Raw genomic sequence first — 17,509 nt, 5'->3', positions numbered from 1 at the left:
CCATTCATGATAGTCACAGCCGCAACCTTGAAGATACTTTTCAATGAAGACCCCCACTTTCTAACCTGTTCCTCGTCATCTTCGTCTCCATCGGCTCCGAATATCAATGTTATTAATGCCCATATACCAAGCAGCATTGGTAATAGACCGAGGAATCCGATCGGTTCGGAGGGGAGCACGATTGATACGCCGAATCCTATCATGCTGACTACCAGTATCACGGTGAAACCTAGGTATTGACCCAGTGTGATTCGTAAGGGGGTGATATTTTTTCTTGTACTGGCTTCTGCGAAAAATGTGACTAGCACGAAGGCATCGTCGATATTGGTGATTGCGAATGTAGCACATGCTGTTCCGACCGCTTTGCCGAATTGCATATTGTGTGTAGTGGAGGTGGAGATGGAGATGGAGGTTGTTTAGCAATCGAGTTGAACTCGATTCTAGCCGGGAATCAGAGTCAGTGGTGTTTAGATTGTAAAATTTTTTCGATGGTGCGGACATGTAGGCTCGCGAGAGGATTATTGCGAGGATGATCTGACTGATATGACGGCTGGGGGCTTCAAGCTGTTCGATTTAGGTCGTGGTTTACACCATTTTGTCGTGTAGGAGGGGAGTATGGTCGTTGGAAGTCGCTTTTTGCAAGATACGTCGAACTCAAATCGTATCTCTAGGGTAGTTCTAGCGGTATCAGTGGTAGTTGTCAAATATGATTGATAGATCGAATGGAATGCAGTGATATGCGAGAGAGTGTACATACCAGGCATCCAAGTTGTAGGGCTGATCACGTGGCGACGATCATGATCCATCGGGCAGTCTTGCACCACAAATGCATTCCAGAAGTAAGGAAGTGGTAAGTTTACATTTTGAGGTCAATGGCTTGCAAATGCCAATAAAATAGTTCCAGTATAAAAAGGTGCATCGTTTTGGGCAGATTAGTGTGGATAGGACCGTTGTGCCAGACCTCATTAAGTTTGTGTACAATTGAATGAAGGTATATCGGGAATATATATGCATCCACATTTGGAATTCTTGCATTCTGAATATTCCTAAATCTACCAACTTCCAAGCTGGGTTGGTAGACCAATATATTCGACTTCTAGAATACCTCCAAACCAATGAGCAAAGCCTGGATATCGAAATACTAAGATTTCCAGTAGAAATCTCCAAATTTTATAATGCGATTGAATTGAATGGCATTTAGTATGGTGTTCCAGGGTGGGCCATTGATAGAACTTGAGTATATCTAGCGAAACCATTGAAAACACCACGACTCCGTACCAAGTACTCAATTTAGCTAGCAAAGTACATAGTGTATAATTCAATCAGTCCACAGTATTAATACGTATTATACGACTAATCATTATCCCGAAATACAAGATTGGAGAAATCTATTTGCCAAGCCCAAGTTACTATTTTCAGTCGGCCCGGCCCGACTTCACCCACATGCAACAGCACAGTACGTAGTACAGGTGCTAGCATGACCGAGCAAATCGTCTCGGCAGAATAAAAGCGAAAGTGGAAGCTAGTTACGGAGTACTCCGTAGATTACATGGAACTAAACTTATGCAGGCATGTATAATACTGTTTATTATCGCTAGGTACATGTGGAACTACATAGTAAATAGGAGGTAAGGTTCAAGATCCGTTCAGATTTTCATCGCACCAAGCAAATTTCGCAGCCATCAAGGAAATCGTCAGACAAAGGAAATTAATAATCACAAAAAGAAAAATAAGTAGTTTATCATCACGTATCCACGGTACACATTGACCCCAACTAGACAAATGGAATTATGCAAATTGAAGGATCAAAGTCTTCCCGAAGAAAGTACATTTACAGACGGGAACCGTGGATGACCTTGAAGTCGACAACGAGCTCACGGCCACCGTCGTTAATGACGAGGGCACGGACGGAGCCACGGCCGTCGGCGAAGGCATCGCGGATACGCTTGAACAGACCACCCTGGGTGATGACGGGCAGACCCTGCTTGACATCACCGGTCTCGGTCATAGCGACGAGACGGCCGTCATCACGGAGGTCCAGGATGCGGTAGGTCTTGTAGACAGGGCCGAGCATGGTCTGGACGACGACGGAGGGGGAGGGGTTGGAGACGAAGCTAGACTCCTCCTGCAGTTGACGGGTGAAGAGGTCGACACCGAGGTAACGGTGCTGACCGGTCTGGGGGGAGACCGAGATACGGATGACCTGGCAGGGGCGGCCCTGGAGGATCAGGATGTCGCCAATGCGGACAAAGTGGCAGGGGATAGGGACGGACTCGCCAGCGATGCCCTTGTTACGGGGCTCCACAATGCGGACCTCCTCGCGAACACCTTCGGAGAAGCGGGCTGGACCACGCTCGTCAGCGACGATTTCCTCACGGTGATGGTGGTCATGGTGGTGGAAGGGGTGCAGAACGCGGTCGGCAGCACGCTCCACGCCACGGCGGAAGGAGTGGTACTGACCCTCGTCGTCGTAGTAACCCATCTTGCGAGATGTAGGTGTAGTGTCTCGAACAGTAGACTGAGCGACACGGACAGTGGAAGCAGGAGCGTAGCGAGCGGGTTGAGAGACCTCGACTTCGCGACGGGAGATGCTTTCACTAGGGTAAGCGGAAGCGGGCTGGGGCTGGTAGCCTCGGTCGTAAGAGACGTCGACGGGGTACGACGGGGCGTACTCGTAAGAGTCTACGGGCTGGTAGCGACGGTCGTAAGAGACGTCGGCTTCGTATGCAGGAGAGGTCCGGCGACGGTACTCTCTCTCAGTGACGTCGAGTTGATCCTCGACGACTTGATCGTAGACTTGAGGACGGTCTTGCTGGTATTGAACAGAAGACTGACGATAATCAGGATAGCTATAAGGGGGGAAAAGAAGAAAAGAAAAGATTAGCCGAAGTCCGGGGGGGGTCATGGCGTGTAAAAGTAAACATATAAACAAAACAAGACGGGAGGTTAGACACCGCTCATTGGAGAGTGGATCCGGTTTTCGTGACACGTAATTTTCGCCCGGGGCTAAAATCGGCGCCTCCAGAACGATAGTGGCTCCACTCTGGAGCTGTTGGGTACAAAACAAACAAGAGAAAGTGGCTAGGAAATACAGCTTGGGGGGGAAAGCTGAAGACATACCGTTCACGGGTCAGATCAACCTCGGCAGAGTAGCGCTGGTCAAACTGTTGAGTTTGCTGATAGTCCTGAGACTGAGAGTGCTGGAATTGCTGAGATTGCTGGGGAGGGAAGTGATGGCGAGGAGCTTCTTCCTTGACCTGAAACTCGACTTTTTCTCTTCCTGGAGCAGGTAGAGGGGCGGAGACTCGAGTATCTTCCCGTTCGACGCCTGAAGTGCGATCGAGTTGAACTTCTCCCTCTACTCTCGTCTGAGTAGTTTCAGAGACAGCGTCACTCCGGTACGACGACGGGAAGACACTGAAGGGGATGGGGACGCGGGCGTCAAAGTCCAGATTGACTGACTTTGCGGCGTCTTTTCTCGAATGCCTCTCGAACTGTCGCGAAACAACTCGAAAGGCTAAACAAGAAAAGACTTAACGGGGGGAAGTCTTTCTCGAGGGAAGGGAGAAGATGGGAAAAAAAGAGAAAGGTGATCGGAGGATCAACTTTCGTCAATTGATTAGAAAAAAAAAGGTGGGGGTGATGTAAAGAAGTACGACTAAGTCGACTGAAATAGATAGAGGATAAGCTGAGAGTTGAGGAAGAAGAAGTGGAAGTGGAGGAGAGAGGGGAGAGTCAAGGTTATTTATTATTTCGCGGCGCGCGGTTTGTTTACAACCCCCCCTTGGGCCCGATCGGTAGGATCGGCTTCCGAGGTACACCTGAATGAATGTTAGATATATGAAGTTATAATGGATCTGTATAGTTGATCTCTGGAATGTGTCATGGAGGACTGGAATGTAGTCTAATTCAACTTCACCTTATTTTTTCATTCTCCTATTCATCTTTGAATGTTCACCACCGCACTTTTCTGTATGTACTCAATTCTGGCGTACTCCGTAATGTACTTCTGTTTGTCTAATGTATACATTGTATTGTCACGTACTGTACTTCTTCCCCCATCACATGCTTAATTGCCATGGCAACCTCCCCTCAAACCCGCCTCGTCCCCCGCCGATCGTCTTTCTGATTTGTTTACTTCTCCAGTTTAATTGTGATGGTTCGCGTTCGACTCTTTTCAATCCATGTGAAATCACACAACCACCACAGAATATTTGGGTCAAAAGTACTTACATAGAGTACGGTGTACGGAGTACAGCCAGACTACACTGCAATGTCTCACCTCCACCTGTATCGCGCGGTAATTGATGCATCACGCCCCAACCTCCCCGGTGAATTGGGCATCATGCAGGCGTCTAGACCCGCCGTATCGTAATACCGAGGCTGGTTGCTGGTCAAGCTGAGCTGAATTGTGCTGGGGATCCAGTTCCCCACTTGTACTTACAACAGAGCAGGCGTTTCGAGGCGAGTGGACTGAGTGGAGCGGTGTCCATTTCATCGCGTCGATCTCGCAATCCGGTCTCCTCTGGACCCTCCGATGTGCTGTACAGAGTCCATGCTCCTTACTCTCCGGGGAGTAGCGGTGGCAAATTACTCTATAGAGTACACTTGAAACACTGTACGGAGTACGGAGTACAGCAACTACATATGCAAATGCACATGTTTATACAGTATTAACTCAATTGATTTGTCCAGCCTCCAAATACTCGGTACATCTATAAAACAAGGTCTAAAAAGGCCAAGGCCAAGTTTGAGGGGAGGTTGGGAAGAGGCTGGCAACGTATTTACCCAACCCCTTCCCATCCCAACGAGAGTCATCATTATACACGGTGAGAAGAAAACGAGGGTATCAATGTGTATATCGTACGAAAATCACCACCAAGAAAAAAGAAAGTCACTCTCCCCAAGATATCACTGGAGGAGTTGAGGGATGTGGTTATCGAACCACAATCAACCCCAGAGAATCAAAAGAAAACAAAACGATGGAAGGTGGAACAGGCGGGGAGACAAACCCACGATCGGGGCCGCGTATATCAGTCATTAAAGATTAGATCCACTTGGAAATCCACGCCTGGTCTCTGTAAGACCGACGCCAAGTATCTTTTTTCCACTCAGAAAAGAGCCATCAACAGAGAAGAGAATATAGTAGAAAAAAAAAAAGTAGAAGACATTAAACATTGTAGTGAAGAACAAAGTTCGGAATGTGTCCATCGTGAAAAATCAGTAGAGTTGAAGAGAAAGAGCCATGCCAATTGTATTACTTGCGTAGCCCAAAGGCCTTGCGAAGCATTGGAAATCGCTTCTTGCGTCCCGACCCGGCAATCACCACGTTTCGGGCCGTGGGACCCTGATTTGGAGTAACCTGGTCCTCGGGATTCGTCGTGCTCGTGATATCGGATGCGGCATCATTCACATCTGGGCCAGGAGGAGGAGCGTCGGGTTCCTTATGTACAGAAAGAGGTGTTTCTGGTATATTGCCTCCATTGACAGTCACACTGCCATTGGCTGCTACTGGCTCAGCTACCGGTTCCATTTTCTGCGTTCGCAGGGGTGATGAGGGAAGACTATGGCTTTGTCCAACAATTGGCTCGGGAGATTCCGTCCGAGGGTCCGCGCGAAGTGGCCATTGCTGACCTCCACCCGTTTGCCGTTTTGTGAGCCGCTTAATGAGTTTAGGCGAAGAAGGTGGCTCCGATTGAGTTGCAGTCACGGTTGTATGAACGCCATTGGTATACGGCTCGTCTCTTAGTTGGTCGCGTTCCAGCCGCGACCGCTCGAGGGGCGTATCTCTTCGGGACGGGCTTTCGACATCTGCTTTGCGAATGCGATTGTCTGAGGCCTTGGGCTGCTTTTTAAGACCAAGCCGGGCGAGGATGGATGGCTTCCGACCTTGCGGGGGCTGCATTATAAATTCCTCCAGTTCTCGCTGGGTCATGCCGCGTTGACGAGCCACGGCAGCCATACCAGACATGTTGGGCGATGAAGGATTTTGATCGCGAGAGCGTGGCCGACGAGCGTTGATCGGAGGAGCAATCAGCCGGGAAGGTTGTGGTTGACGTTCTCCTTCCGAGCTGTCCTCCAGTTCGGTGGAATCTCCATCATTGGTACCTTTACGGCGCGGAATGCCGCGGACAGGTCGCATCACGTTATTAAGAGGTTCTCCTCCTTCATCGCTAGAGTCCGCGAAACGACTATGGAAGACCTGGGGTCGATCGTCGCCACCTTCATCGTCCGAGTCTGCGAACCGGGTTCCTTGCATGGGCTTGGACAATGGCTTGTCAGATCTTGCTCGTGGTGCCTTTCTATTCGTGGTGAAGAATGAATACTTCTCACCACCAACCCCAGGGCCTCGAAGCGTCTTTCGCATAGTTCCTGTGTTGGACCCGGATGAAAGAGGGCGATTATCAACGGGCGACTCAGTTCTACCAGGAGGAGAAAATGGTTGGCCACCAATGCTACTACCTCTCATGGTCCTCCGCATTGAACGCGGGCCATCACCCCGGTTGGAAGAGCTGGCGCGCTTAAAACTGCTAGAAGAATCGCTTCCACTGGACATGGTACGACGGAGACCTGGACTCCGTGTCTGAAAGGCAGGGCCTAGAGAAAGTGGACGAGATTTGCCCTTTCCATTACCACTTGCCTGGCTAGAATAGCGAGGATCTTGTGCGTCGGTGCTGCCATATGCGTCCACTGACACCGGCCTTCTCTGCTTCTTCCCTTGCAGAGTGTAACTATTTGGCGGTCGTTCCTTATGGCTGATCGGCAAAGGAGGGTATGGTGTTTGCAAGTTCATCGGAGAAACCGGAGGAGACACCTCCTTCTGTTCGTCGTCTATCTGCATTGTTGGAGTCTCGGTACGGGTCACACCCAATGGCTGCTTCATGGTATCTTGGGCCTGACTTTCACTTGTAGGAGCTCGTTCCGTAGGTCTTGGTGTAGTGTCTCGGCTTTCAGCAATTGGTTCGAGGGGTGCGGATCTAGGAATCGATCGGCTGTCAACAATGGCATTGATTGAGCCAAATCCATCACCATCCTCGGGGTCCTCAGGCGCATCACTGTAAACACTCTCATGGTCGCTGTCAGTGTAGACACTGTCGCTATAATCTTTATTCCCATCCTCGAACTTAGGGACGGCGCTGGCGATTGGCTGATTCTTGGCCGCCTCAGCTTCCGCTGCAGACTTAAGACTGCGGTCTGATCCAGATGGAGGGAATCCACCTGGAATTTGATACTGCTCGAGTGAAGAACGAGATAATCGCTGGGCATCGAAGCTTTTGCGGTCGTCAACAGGTGGTGTTGCGGGCTCTACCGCAATCGAAGGAGGCGGAAGTCCAGCGTCGACACCAGCATATGGCTGCTGCTGGCTACTCTCTCCAATTATCATGCCTTCTAGTTTTTCATGCTGAGATTCTTCCTCTCGAGACGGAGCAGACCCAATCACGGACAGCCGTTCGACAGATTTGACATCGTGGGGCTCCAAAGGCTCTTTTTGTTCTTGATGAAGTACTCCTGCAAGGGCGTGATCATTCGAGAAGGAATGGATAGGTGCAACAGCCTCGTCTTCAGACGTACTGCTAGATTCGTTATCACTGAAATGTGGGATCGGTGGCCGGGCCGGACCTCCATCACGATTCCCACGAACACTGCCAAACGAGGGTAGGGCTGGCCGAGGTTTCATGACCTCATCAAAGTCATCATCGTTAGTGACGAATTCAGCAGCCGGACTCTTCTTTTTTACCACATTGAACCAATTCTTGCGAGGCTTGGACTTGAGTGGTGGTGACTCGGGGACGTACTCCTCTGGCGAGGTTGGAGGGCTGGCCGCAACGCCAACGACTTCAGCTTCATCATCGAAGCTGACCTTCACAACTCGCTTCTTGGCACCGGTTCGCAGCCCCTCATCAGATGCAACAGAGGTGCCACCGTCAGAAAGTTCACTTGTAGCCAGGCCGTGTCGGCCAGTAGCAGCAGCTCTTCCATCTGGAGACAATGAGCTACCGCGGGCGTTCTTGAGTGCTGATTTTACAGGAGAAACAGATCTTGCTGGAGGCTCGTGAATTTGCTCTCCTGATGCCGTTACAGAAAGCCATTTGGCGAAACGAGTGGATCGGCCAGGGCTACTGGATTGTTCGAGATGAGCCTCATGTTGCGGAGAAGACTGCTTCTCTGCCTTCGGTGACGGTCGAGGCGTTGCCTGGGGAGTGACAATGGGCTCACGACGGTCGGTTCCTTGGGAGATATTGGCCAATTGGTTACTAGCATCCTGGGCACGAGTAATATCAGTGCTATTCTCATCTCCGAGCCCCTTTTCTTCAACCACAGCAGATGGCCATTGAGTCGGAGCTGTTCGCGAAGAAGGGTGTTCAACCTCGGGTTTATGGGTCGCGCTCGGTACTGCATGGTCGACATTTGGCCTCTGCGGGCTGACTGCCGGAGGCTCAGGGTCAATCCGCTCAGCCCTTGCATGACTCGGCTCTGGCCGAGGAGTATTCTTCTGCATGCTGACTGCTTGAGCTGCAGCGATGGCAGTGCCGACGGGAACTGCAGCAGGTTTCTTCGTTGAATTTGTCTCAGCACGTCCTACCACTGGTCCTTTTGGCTTCGAGTGCGCCGTCTTCTCGGACATTTGGGATAGCGCCTGCTGGGCGCTAGCCACCTCTACCGGTGCGACATCACGAACAACACTTCCACCAAGGCTAATGGGTCGATTCTCCATCAATGCAGGTGAGTTTGGTCGAGAGCCTCTTGGGTAAGAGAAATTGACTGAGCTCCGGCTACCCGGGCGATCCGTCTCCGGAACAGTTGTCAAGCCCAGGACGCGGTTATGTGTAGGCGATCCCGACGCATTTTCCCGGTCCATGCTAGGTCCCCGCATGTTTGATCGGAGTGGAGAGGCTGGCGGCGATCGCATCGATGGTTCGACGCTTGCTGCGCGACGGGGAGGACTCTTCCTCGACGCGTACTGGCTAGGCAGCGACGGTAACGGGGGAACATCCATCGGTATTGAGGTCGGGACGCCAGAGCTTGTAGATGGGCGACTTGGTGAAGCATCTCGAAATGTCCTTGCGGTCATCGAGCTGGAGCTATTCGTTCTTCGGAGAGTTGCGGCACCAACACTCGCCGAGCGACGGCCATGCACCGGACTGGCCGGCGACATTGTCGAGGCCCGACGCTGAACCATGCGTTTCGTCTGTACATTTTCAACATTCGTCGGGGTTGGTGTCAGATTCCGTAAGGCCGCTGCCGCTGCCGCCGACGAAAGGTTGTTGGCGGATGGTTGTGATTTTAGGAATGCATGGTTCGCGGCGGATTGTGCTGATTGGGACGCGGGCGTAGAGAGTGGCTAGAGTAGACAGAGTATGTTAGCGCATTTGTCCATGGCTTAATAGATTGACCTTTCTCCCTCATGATAGGGTCATGAGTTATACGTGAAGAGAAGTTCGCAATCCTTGAAATGGACCTCCCGCCAGTGACGACACACCTGGTGATGATGGGAGGAGCTCCTTTTGCGACGGCTAAACATGATTGCTATATGCCTCCTCAGCTCGCGACAACTCGACAATCAAACAGCCGGACCGGACACTGCCTAAAGCAGCGCCGGGGAGGATCCGAGGAATCGGGACGGAAGATTCGGAAGTGGTGATGGTCACGATGGTCGAGGCCTGCAAGGTCCAAAAAAAAAGACGGGTCTTGGTGGTGTAGCTTCAGAGTTGGGGGCTATGCAAGAGGGTGTGTGTGTGCGTGAGGGAGATGGGAAAAGATAGAGGAAGACCACGACCAGGTCAAAATTCAAGGATTTCCCAAAGACCCAAAAAAAGAGAAGGAAGAAAAGCGAATGAAAGAGGAAAGAATGATCGAGCAAGTCTCGAAGGGGAAGGGAAGAAGAATTGGGAAGGAGCAAGTTGCGTCATGACTTCCTTTCGAAGAAATCGGGTCAGGCACAAAGTTTATTCTCTTTTTCTCTTTTTATTATTGAACAGGCTGATAGTTCTCCCTGTATACAAGTATATAAAAAGTGCATATATTCTACATTGAACTAACTATCTAATAAAGTGTTACACTCCTGCAGGAACTACAAGTCAACAGGAGTTAGTGACTGCCTCCTTCATGTCGGATATCACCTCCTCACTGCCCCTCCCCGAGGGGATCTCCAGTCGTTTCATTACCACCACCGATTTGACCTTTCACATTCTTGAAGCTGGCGCCACTCCCGATCGTGATCGCCCCTTGGTGATTTTGTTACATGGTTTCCCTGAGATCGCCTACTCCTGGCGCCGAGTGCTGTCAAAATTGGCTGCGGCAGGTTTCCATGCCGTCGCCCCCGATCAGCGCGGTTTCGGTCGCACGACGGGCTGGGATACACGCCAGTACGAAGAGGTCGATCTGACTACTTTCACATTGACTACCCTCGCGCGAGATATCGTGCTGTTGGTACATGCGTTGGGGTATCGATCTGTTCATTGTGTGGCGGGTCATGACTGTGGTGCGATGACAGCATCAACATGCGCTCTCGTACGCCCGGATTTCTTTCGGAGTGTTGTGCTCATGAGCCATCCTTTTAACGGGAGCCCTGATCTCCCATTCAATACTGCTAATGAGTCTAATATGGACAGCGAAACAGCTGATCGGGATGCTGATGGTGGTGGTGGTGGTGGTGGCGCGGAGGGATCGGCTGCTGCATCGGGGATTCATGAAGCTTTGGCTCAACATGGTCGCAAGCACTATAAATGGTACTACTCGACACCACAAGCCAATCCTGACATGTCTGGCCTCACGCCAGAAGAGCTGCACCGGTTTCTACGAGGCTATTTCCACCTGAAGAGTGGTTCGTGGCCGGGAAACAAGCCTCGTCCGTTGACGAGTTGGTCTGCCGATCAGGTTGTCCAGATGCCTGGGTATTACATCATGCCAGCCGATGCCACCATGCCGGAGGCTGTAGAAAGAGATATGGCAGACGAGCCCACAAAGGGACTCTCTTCGCATTCTTGGCTGCCAGATGATGAATTGGCGGTCTATGTAGGAGAATACGCTCGAACTGGTTTCCAGGGAGGTCTGAATTGGTACCGTGTACGTACTGCTGCTGGTGGTCGCTACACACGAGATTATGACCTATTTGCTGGAAAGAAGATTGAGCCTCCGTGTGCCTTTGTTTCTGGAAAACAAGACTGGGGTATCTATCAAGAGCCTGGGGCCTTGGATAAGATGACTAGTGGTGCGGTATGCTCTAACTTTAGATTGCTTCGGCTGTTGGATGGAGTGGGTCATTGGATTCCACAGGAGAGCCCGGATGAAGTGGTACGAACTATCGTCGATCTAACAAAGAGCCTAGAGTAGGGCAGAATGTAGTATAGGGATGTCGTAACAGAGATAGGATCAATCAATTCAATAATTTTGTTAACCTGTTAATCAAAAGGAATGGGTATGGTGCATTATAAATCAACGCAAGCATGATGCAAAGACAAAGCGCCTGGGACATATCTACATTAAGCCAGTGAATAGCGCCACTAATAGTACCGGTACCAATGCGAGCAGCGTATTTTGTGGAGGCGTAATCATTGCTGCTCCCGATCCAATTCCGCCAGTTGTGTACATATACTGGAAAGTGATATCGCTCGAATTGAAACAGTTGTCGCGAGTTACTTCTTTGAGTTCAGGGTCATGCGGATCAGCAAATTCGATATCGACGCACTATGGTAGAATAAAAAAAAACAACAGAATTAGTCAATGACCTTGGCATGATTTCCGAGTTTATCGAAATCAAGCAACCAAGCAGGACAGGGAACATACGTTATACAGGGCTGCTCCATGTTTCGCGGTCTCCACGACTTGAATCGTCGCCTTGTCACCGACATTTGCACTGATGTTGGCCGGCAGTGGGACTTGAGGTAGACAGATAGTACCAGGGTATGGATCATTTGTAGGGCCGGTAATTTGAAAGGGTGAAACAACAGGGTGACTCATGTTCTCTGGGATTTCACCCAGTCCAATGTTGATGTATATTAAGGCAGTTTGATGTCCAGGGAACCATCCAGGTTGTAGTGCGACAGCGCCACCGTTGACGGGCCACTTTGTTCGATTCGTGGACGTTGGCATTCCACCACCTGGAAAGAAATAATTCATTATTAGAAAAATGCGATCGTCGTGAGGGGATATCTGGAATAAGCGGAGTTTTGCTGCTTACAAGGATAATTCCACATCATGCCGTAGGGGTAAATATATGAGCCATTCTTTTCATCCCAAGCCACACCTAGACCGTTTGCCTCGGCGACGGTGCCATTTGTGTGTAGGTTGTTACCTCGATAGCCCGGGTATGTGATGACGGTGTGAGCGTTGGCGAAGCTGATGCATAGAAGGCCGACAAGGACCGTCCATGACCATCCGAAGTTCCCAGTCATGGCAATGGTTTTTAATGAATATGAGCAAATTGACGCCGGGGAAAAAAAGAAACAACTGGAACAATTACACCGAGCGACAGACGACAGATGCTGAGTTATGTTGAACAAGTAAAGAAAATACCACTCTTGTGAACGGGACGACGGTCAACGTCGATTTCTCACCCGATTGCTGGTGGGTGCAAAGTCAAGAAAAACGATAGACATCAAGTCTTGAGCGGAGGACCAAGCCAGAGGTAATCTGGAGGACCAGTGCTCTTTTTGAGGGGTTACAACTGCCAGCATGCGGCCACATTTTGGGGCGGACGAGTTAGGATGCGGGACTTGGATGTGACTGACACTGCAGGAGGAGGGAACTATGAGTGGTCCAGGGCTGGATGAGTGGAGAGGAAATATCACGGCCCTTCTGCAAGTGCCATCACTTTACCCAGGCCCGTTGGACGTGATGATTGGCTAGAGCATCCACAGTTCGAAGCGCCGAGAGCTGACGCTAAACGATTTTGAGGATGGCGGCAGGTATTCAAGAGAGTCGAGGAGAAGTGGGCGCTTAGTCTTAGTCTTGCAGGGTGCAGTGGCAGTGTGATGAGTGATTACTGCAGGTTCTTAAGCATGGTGATGGTGATGGTGATCTGTACATAGTCTTTCTGATGGATCCCTGCACTAACTGTTTGATCGCCGGTTCGTGGGATCTCCCGGACAGGCGAATTCGAGCGGGGTTTATCTGCAAATGAGATGCTTGATATGTTTTAGTCCAGGTTTGGGTGAGGCGTTTGTGATTCCGTGAGAAGTTAATTGCATCGTTGGAATAAATCTTTGTGCTGATGGTTAAAAGTAGCGGTGATCAATACATAGTATTTTAAGCTACTCTACATATGCACCTATACGGACCAGAAAATGTCTGCCAGGTGGGTTTCGCAGCCAAGCTACTATCACAGGGTGACTTGGAATGCTTCTTTCTTTGGAAATGAAACAAACAACGTGGAGGAAAGTCCAGGTGATCTGATTGCATACTAGGCTGGGAGTTTCGGGGCTAAGCTTGATATCCAGCTCACCTTGATGGATCAAGGTGAGCTGGGAGCCCGTCCTAAAATGGGGACCCATCGTGTCGTACAATGCTTCTAGCTACATGGGCCTACACGGTCATTATACATATGGTTCATCTGTTCGATTATTGAAATATCGAAATATTCACAGGTATACTATAATCCCAAAGCGCCCGAACAATACATTACAGGGCGACTTTATCTCAAATGTCATGAAAACATTCAGTCACATCAACACCAATTCCGTCATCAAAACTTCACTACTCTATTTCTCCTGAACCTCCTCGGTCTTGTGGTCACTGTCACTGCTGCTGAGGCCAAGCTCATTCTTCTCGTGCACACCATGGTCGTTGGTGTCCAAGCCCAGCTCGCGAGATTGTTGAGTGATCTCCTCGAAGCTAAGCTTAGGCAGGGCGTTGGCAACTCGCCAGGGCATCTTTCCTTCCACGTGGGCGCGGGCATAAACAATGTCGACTTCCTCGAGCTCACGGCCAGCGGTTTCGACGTAGAAAAAGAATCCAAAGATCAAACCGACAAAGTTGAACAGGGCGAAGAAGAGGTAAACACCCCATGGACTCTGGCCAGCGAAGAGAGGAGTGAACATGACAACGGCGAAGTTGCAAATCCAGTTGGTACAGGTCGAAGCGGATGCACCGACAGTGCGAGTACGGAGAGGGTTGATCTCGGGTGGGTAGATCCAGGGGAGTGGCAATAGAGTGAACGCGAAGAAGGTAATGAAGAGGAAGATACCAACAGCGGCACCCTTAGAGTTCTCCTCGGTTTCTTTAATCAAACAAGCGAATGTGATAACGAAACTGAGACCCTGGCCCAGGAAACCAATCAGATAAAGGTTTCGACGTCCAACCCTTTCGATCATGAAAAAGGAAGGGATAGTTGCCAGCGCATAGACTGTGGCGAATACACCACCCATAATCAGAGACAGGTATTTCTCCATACCGAGGTTCTCCTGGAAAAGAAGGGTGGAATAATAGATAGCGGCGTTACATCCAGTGAATTGCTGGAAAAATTGTCCAGAGCAACCGATAAGAAGACGTTGAAACTCTTGGGTCTTGCCAAAAGTGAAAACAGTCTTCCAGTTTGATTGAGTGTTCTTCGACGATTCAATATCTGTTTTCAAGAAATTGAAATCACGAAGCACTTCATCGGAGTCAGGAGAAACTCCCTTCAATTTACCAAGGACTTCACAAGCCTCCTTGTCATGTCCTCTCTTGGCAAACCAGGATGGGGAGTCGGGCAGCATCAGGGCTCCAGCGGCCACAATCAGAGCAAAGAAGATCTGAAGGGCCACGGGGAAACGCCACTGAACAGATTGGTCAACGTGCGAAAGACCAAAGACCACCCAGTAGGCAATGAAAGTACCACCAGCAATCATAGCACCCTCGAAGCAAACCAGGAAACCACGGTTATGGGCACCGGAGCATTCTGATTGCCACACAGGGATCGTGGCCGTATTCAAACCGTTTCCAATACCTGACACCACACGACCAACAACGAATTGACCAACTTCCCAATGACCAGTGTAGCAGACTGTTGTAATCAGGGCACCCAGAATCAAGATGCTGGCGCCCATGCAGATAATACGGGTACGGCCGAGTCTGTCACCGAAAAACATGGAGAACAAAGCGCCGAAGAAGCAGCCAAGTTCATAACAGGATGTAACAGCACCGCGGATAACGTCGATGTAGTGCTTTTCAGATCCAGTGGGGTTATCAGGCATTGCGAGGATAGGGAAAGCCTTGACGAACTCGTCACCGTTCAGGATACCGGCCATCATGCCTTGATTATAACCGAATAACGAGAAACCAACAACAGCCGCGAAGGTGATGCTCGTCCGGAGCGAGCGACCACTCAAGCCGCTGGTGGTCGTCCACATATTGATGGTAGAGGCAGAAGTCTCGCCGTCAAATCTGGGGAAGGAGGACGAAAACCAACTGGGGAGAAAGTAGTCGAGGGAGTAAAAAGAAAGCGTGAGAGTGGAAAAATTTGCGCCCTCTTATAGGAAGCACCCCCATGGGGCTTCCTTTGGGGGCGTTTTCAAGCAATACTGCAACTTAATCATCTCATATCCACTGTACTCTTGGCCAGTCCCCAAGTGGGAAAGTCCAGCGAAGGCTCTCCAGTTTCAGAGGTGTAGAGACGGGGAAAGCCTCTTTCTTGGCGTTTGGCGGGCGTCCTTGGCGGGCGTCCTTGGCAATGCGTGGGCGCGCTTGGCGCTTGGCGCTTGGCGCGTTGCATGGCCAATCTGGAAACCAATTTCCCGTGCGGATATCTTTTCATCCAACAGTTTCTCTTCTTTCCCCGCGCTGGTCCCTTCATGGGCCGACGGCTTTGCCGTTGTGGCGCGCCTCTTCTTTTTACCCAAATTTTCATGCATCTTCTTCAAGGTTCATTCGGATCTTGCATGAATCCGTCCTCCTGAGTTTCCAGCTCCAAGTGATGACCATAAACTAATCATCATTCATATGGTCACTTGACCTATTTTCTTTTGATATCACGCTAATACCAACCATACGAATTCGGATTCTAGTTTCTGTTAATAGTTAATTCAAGGCGTTCATGCTTCATTTTCGCCCCCAGTCCATCTGTTTGTCGGAAGCCGCCAAGGTCTTGTCGCCTAGGCATGACGTCGAAAAGTTTCGCCAAGTTTCCATTTTCATTCTAGCGAGAAATTTCTCAGCTAATTTCCGAATATTTCGGCCAATGACACCTAAATCCTTCACGGCGCAGCATTATGTATGCCTCATGTGCGGAAGGAAACGCGATCTTACTTACAGTGTCTTGTTGCACCACGCGAGCCAGCCTTAGATGGTTCTCCGGCGCATAGGCCCTATCAAATGTTTACCCATATCCACTATGACGATACGGCTTTTCTTCGCTAAAGTGAGCATGAGTCAGTATGGCGAATTCTGTTCCATTTTTGCCATGTACCCAATTTCGGGGGTACCAATGACGAGGTTTGCCTGAAGGCAGTGCATGTCCACGAACCCTACGAAAGCGGCTGGGCGAGTAATAGAGTATTTTTCAGGAACCGACACTCGGAAGAAACAGGGTGAAGTATAGTCGCACCTCCGAGCCGGGGTACCATCCATCCCCCGGCCCCGAACGCCACGCGTGCACGGTGGTTCGGCTGGGGGAAGCCCGGAGCAAGAGCCAAGACCGATTCGGGCATTGCCCGCACGTGAAGGGTCCCCCCCCGATGTTTTGGGGAAGGTAAGTAAGCCGGTTCATTCGCCAAGAGCAGCCCCACCGGGTTCTTGCTTGGTAAGCGCCGCAACCGTCATTTTAGACCACCGAACGGATCCCGAGGCTTGGATCGGGCGCCTACGGGGTCCCCAAAGATGTTTATGACCTTAGTTATTTCGCGTTGGTCTTAGCGTCTGCTCGCTCACCATTCAATAAAAATGTCCTAGGCCAGGTGAGATATGCATATCGAAACGATCTAGCTTGCTAGAGAGGTACAGGATGCAATGAGTTTAAAAGTAACAAAGCAAACATAGCATGTCAGAATTTAGTAGCCAAGGCAGTACTTTTATTGCCTTATGTAGCTACTCGGTCTGTTACCTAACAGACCGATTCGCACCTCTGGTTTGAATTTTCAATAAGAGAAAACAGTCTAGTTCGTCGCCCACCTCTTGATAATATCGCCCAAAATATCCATTTTACTTGGAAGTTCAACAAATATTCGGCTGTTTTCCACATTGAAGTAAATACTTGAACTTGTTCAAGCTTTGGCTGATCTTTTGGCCGTATAAAAGCTGACTCTTGACGAGCACCAACCCCACGTTCAATTGTACAATATTCATCGGATCTAAAATCCAGGGTCCAATTTACTAATGTGGAGTGACACCTATTGAATAGATGCAAGCCCGTCGGAGTCGTTCCAGGACATGTTCTCCAGTCAAACATCATCTCCACATACAAAGCCATTTATGCATATTCCCTGCATTTAAAAGTGGGCGGATTGACTCATATTTCACATGTAAACAAATCAGAAACAATATGAGTAAACAAATATTGTAATTCAACTTTATGAGACATTTTTGCAAGCATAGC

At 50.0% G+C, this 17,509-nt stretch overlaps 5 protein-coding genes across 5 annotated transcripts; 1 reads left to right on the top strand and 4 right to left on the bottom strand.

Moving 5' to 3' along the window:
- Positions 1-1,831: 1,831 nt before the first annotated feature.
- Positions 1,832-4,313, bottom strand: hexA (putative Woronin body protein HexA; the record flags this gene model as incomplete). Its single annotated transcript, XM_056641516.1, has 3 exons — positions 1,832-2,849; positions 3,121-3,517; positions 4,283-4,313. The coding sequence occupies 3 exons, from the start codon at positions 4,311-4,313 to the stop codon at positions 1,832-1,834; spliced, it is 1,446 nt and encodes a 481-aa protein (XP_056504010.1).
- Positions 4,314-5,257: 944 nt separating this feature from the next.
- N7469_002595 (uncharacterized protein) lies at positions 5,258-9,523 on the bottom strand (the record flags this gene model as incomplete). Its single annotated transcript, XM_056641515.1, has 2 exons — positions 5,258-9,343; positions 9,482-9,523. The coding sequence occupies 2 exons, from the start codon at positions 9,521-9,523 to the stop codon at positions 5,258-5,260; spliced, it is 4,128 nt and encodes a 1,375-aa protein (XP_056504009.1).
- A 584-nt stretch (positions 9,524-10,107) lies between these two features.
- Positions 10,108-11,334, top strand: N7469_002594 (alpha/beta fold hydrolase; the record flags this gene model as incomplete). Its single annotated transcript, XM_056641514.1, has 1 exon — positions 10,108-11,334. The coding sequence occupies one exon, from the start codon at positions 10,108-10,110 to the stop codon at positions 11,332-11,334; it is 1,227 nt and encodes a 408-aa protein (XP_056504008.1).
- Positions 11,335-11,478: 144 nt separating this feature from the next.
- On the bottom strand, positions 11,479-12,395 carry N7469_002593 (copper acquisition factor BIM1-like domain-containing protein; the record flags this gene model as incomplete). Its single annotated transcript, XM_056641513.1, has 3 exons — positions 11,479-11,688; positions 11,788-12,101; positions 12,182-12,395. The coding sequence occupies 3 exons, from the start codon at positions 12,393-12,395 to the stop codon at positions 11,479-11,481; spliced, it is 738 nt and encodes a 245-aa protein (XP_056504007.1).
- Positions 12,396-13,700: 1,305 nt separating this feature from the next.
- On the bottom strand, positions 13,701-15,329 carry mfsA (glucose-inactivated glycerol proton symporter STL1; the record flags this gene model as incomplete). Its single annotated transcript, XM_056641512.1, has 1 exon — positions 13,701-15,329. The coding sequence occupies one exon, from the start codon at positions 15,327-15,329 to the stop codon at positions 13,701-13,703; it is 1,629 nt and encodes a 542-aa protein (XP_056504006.1).
- Positions 15,330-17,509: the final 2,180 nt, after the last annotated feature.

This window comes from Penicillium citrinum, assembly GCF_028827155.1.
Source record: "Penicillium citrinum strain IBT 23319 chromosome Unknown utg000002l:1.0-3833315.0:1.0-3834789.0, whole genome shotgun sequence".
NCBI classification, from domain to species: domain Eukaryota; kingdom Fungi; phylum Ascomycota; class Eurotiomycetes; order Eurotiales; family Aspergillaceae; genus Penicillium; species Penicillium citrinum.
Note: the sequence above shows the minus strand (reverse complement) of the source record. Positions and strands in the feature narration are given on the sequence as shown.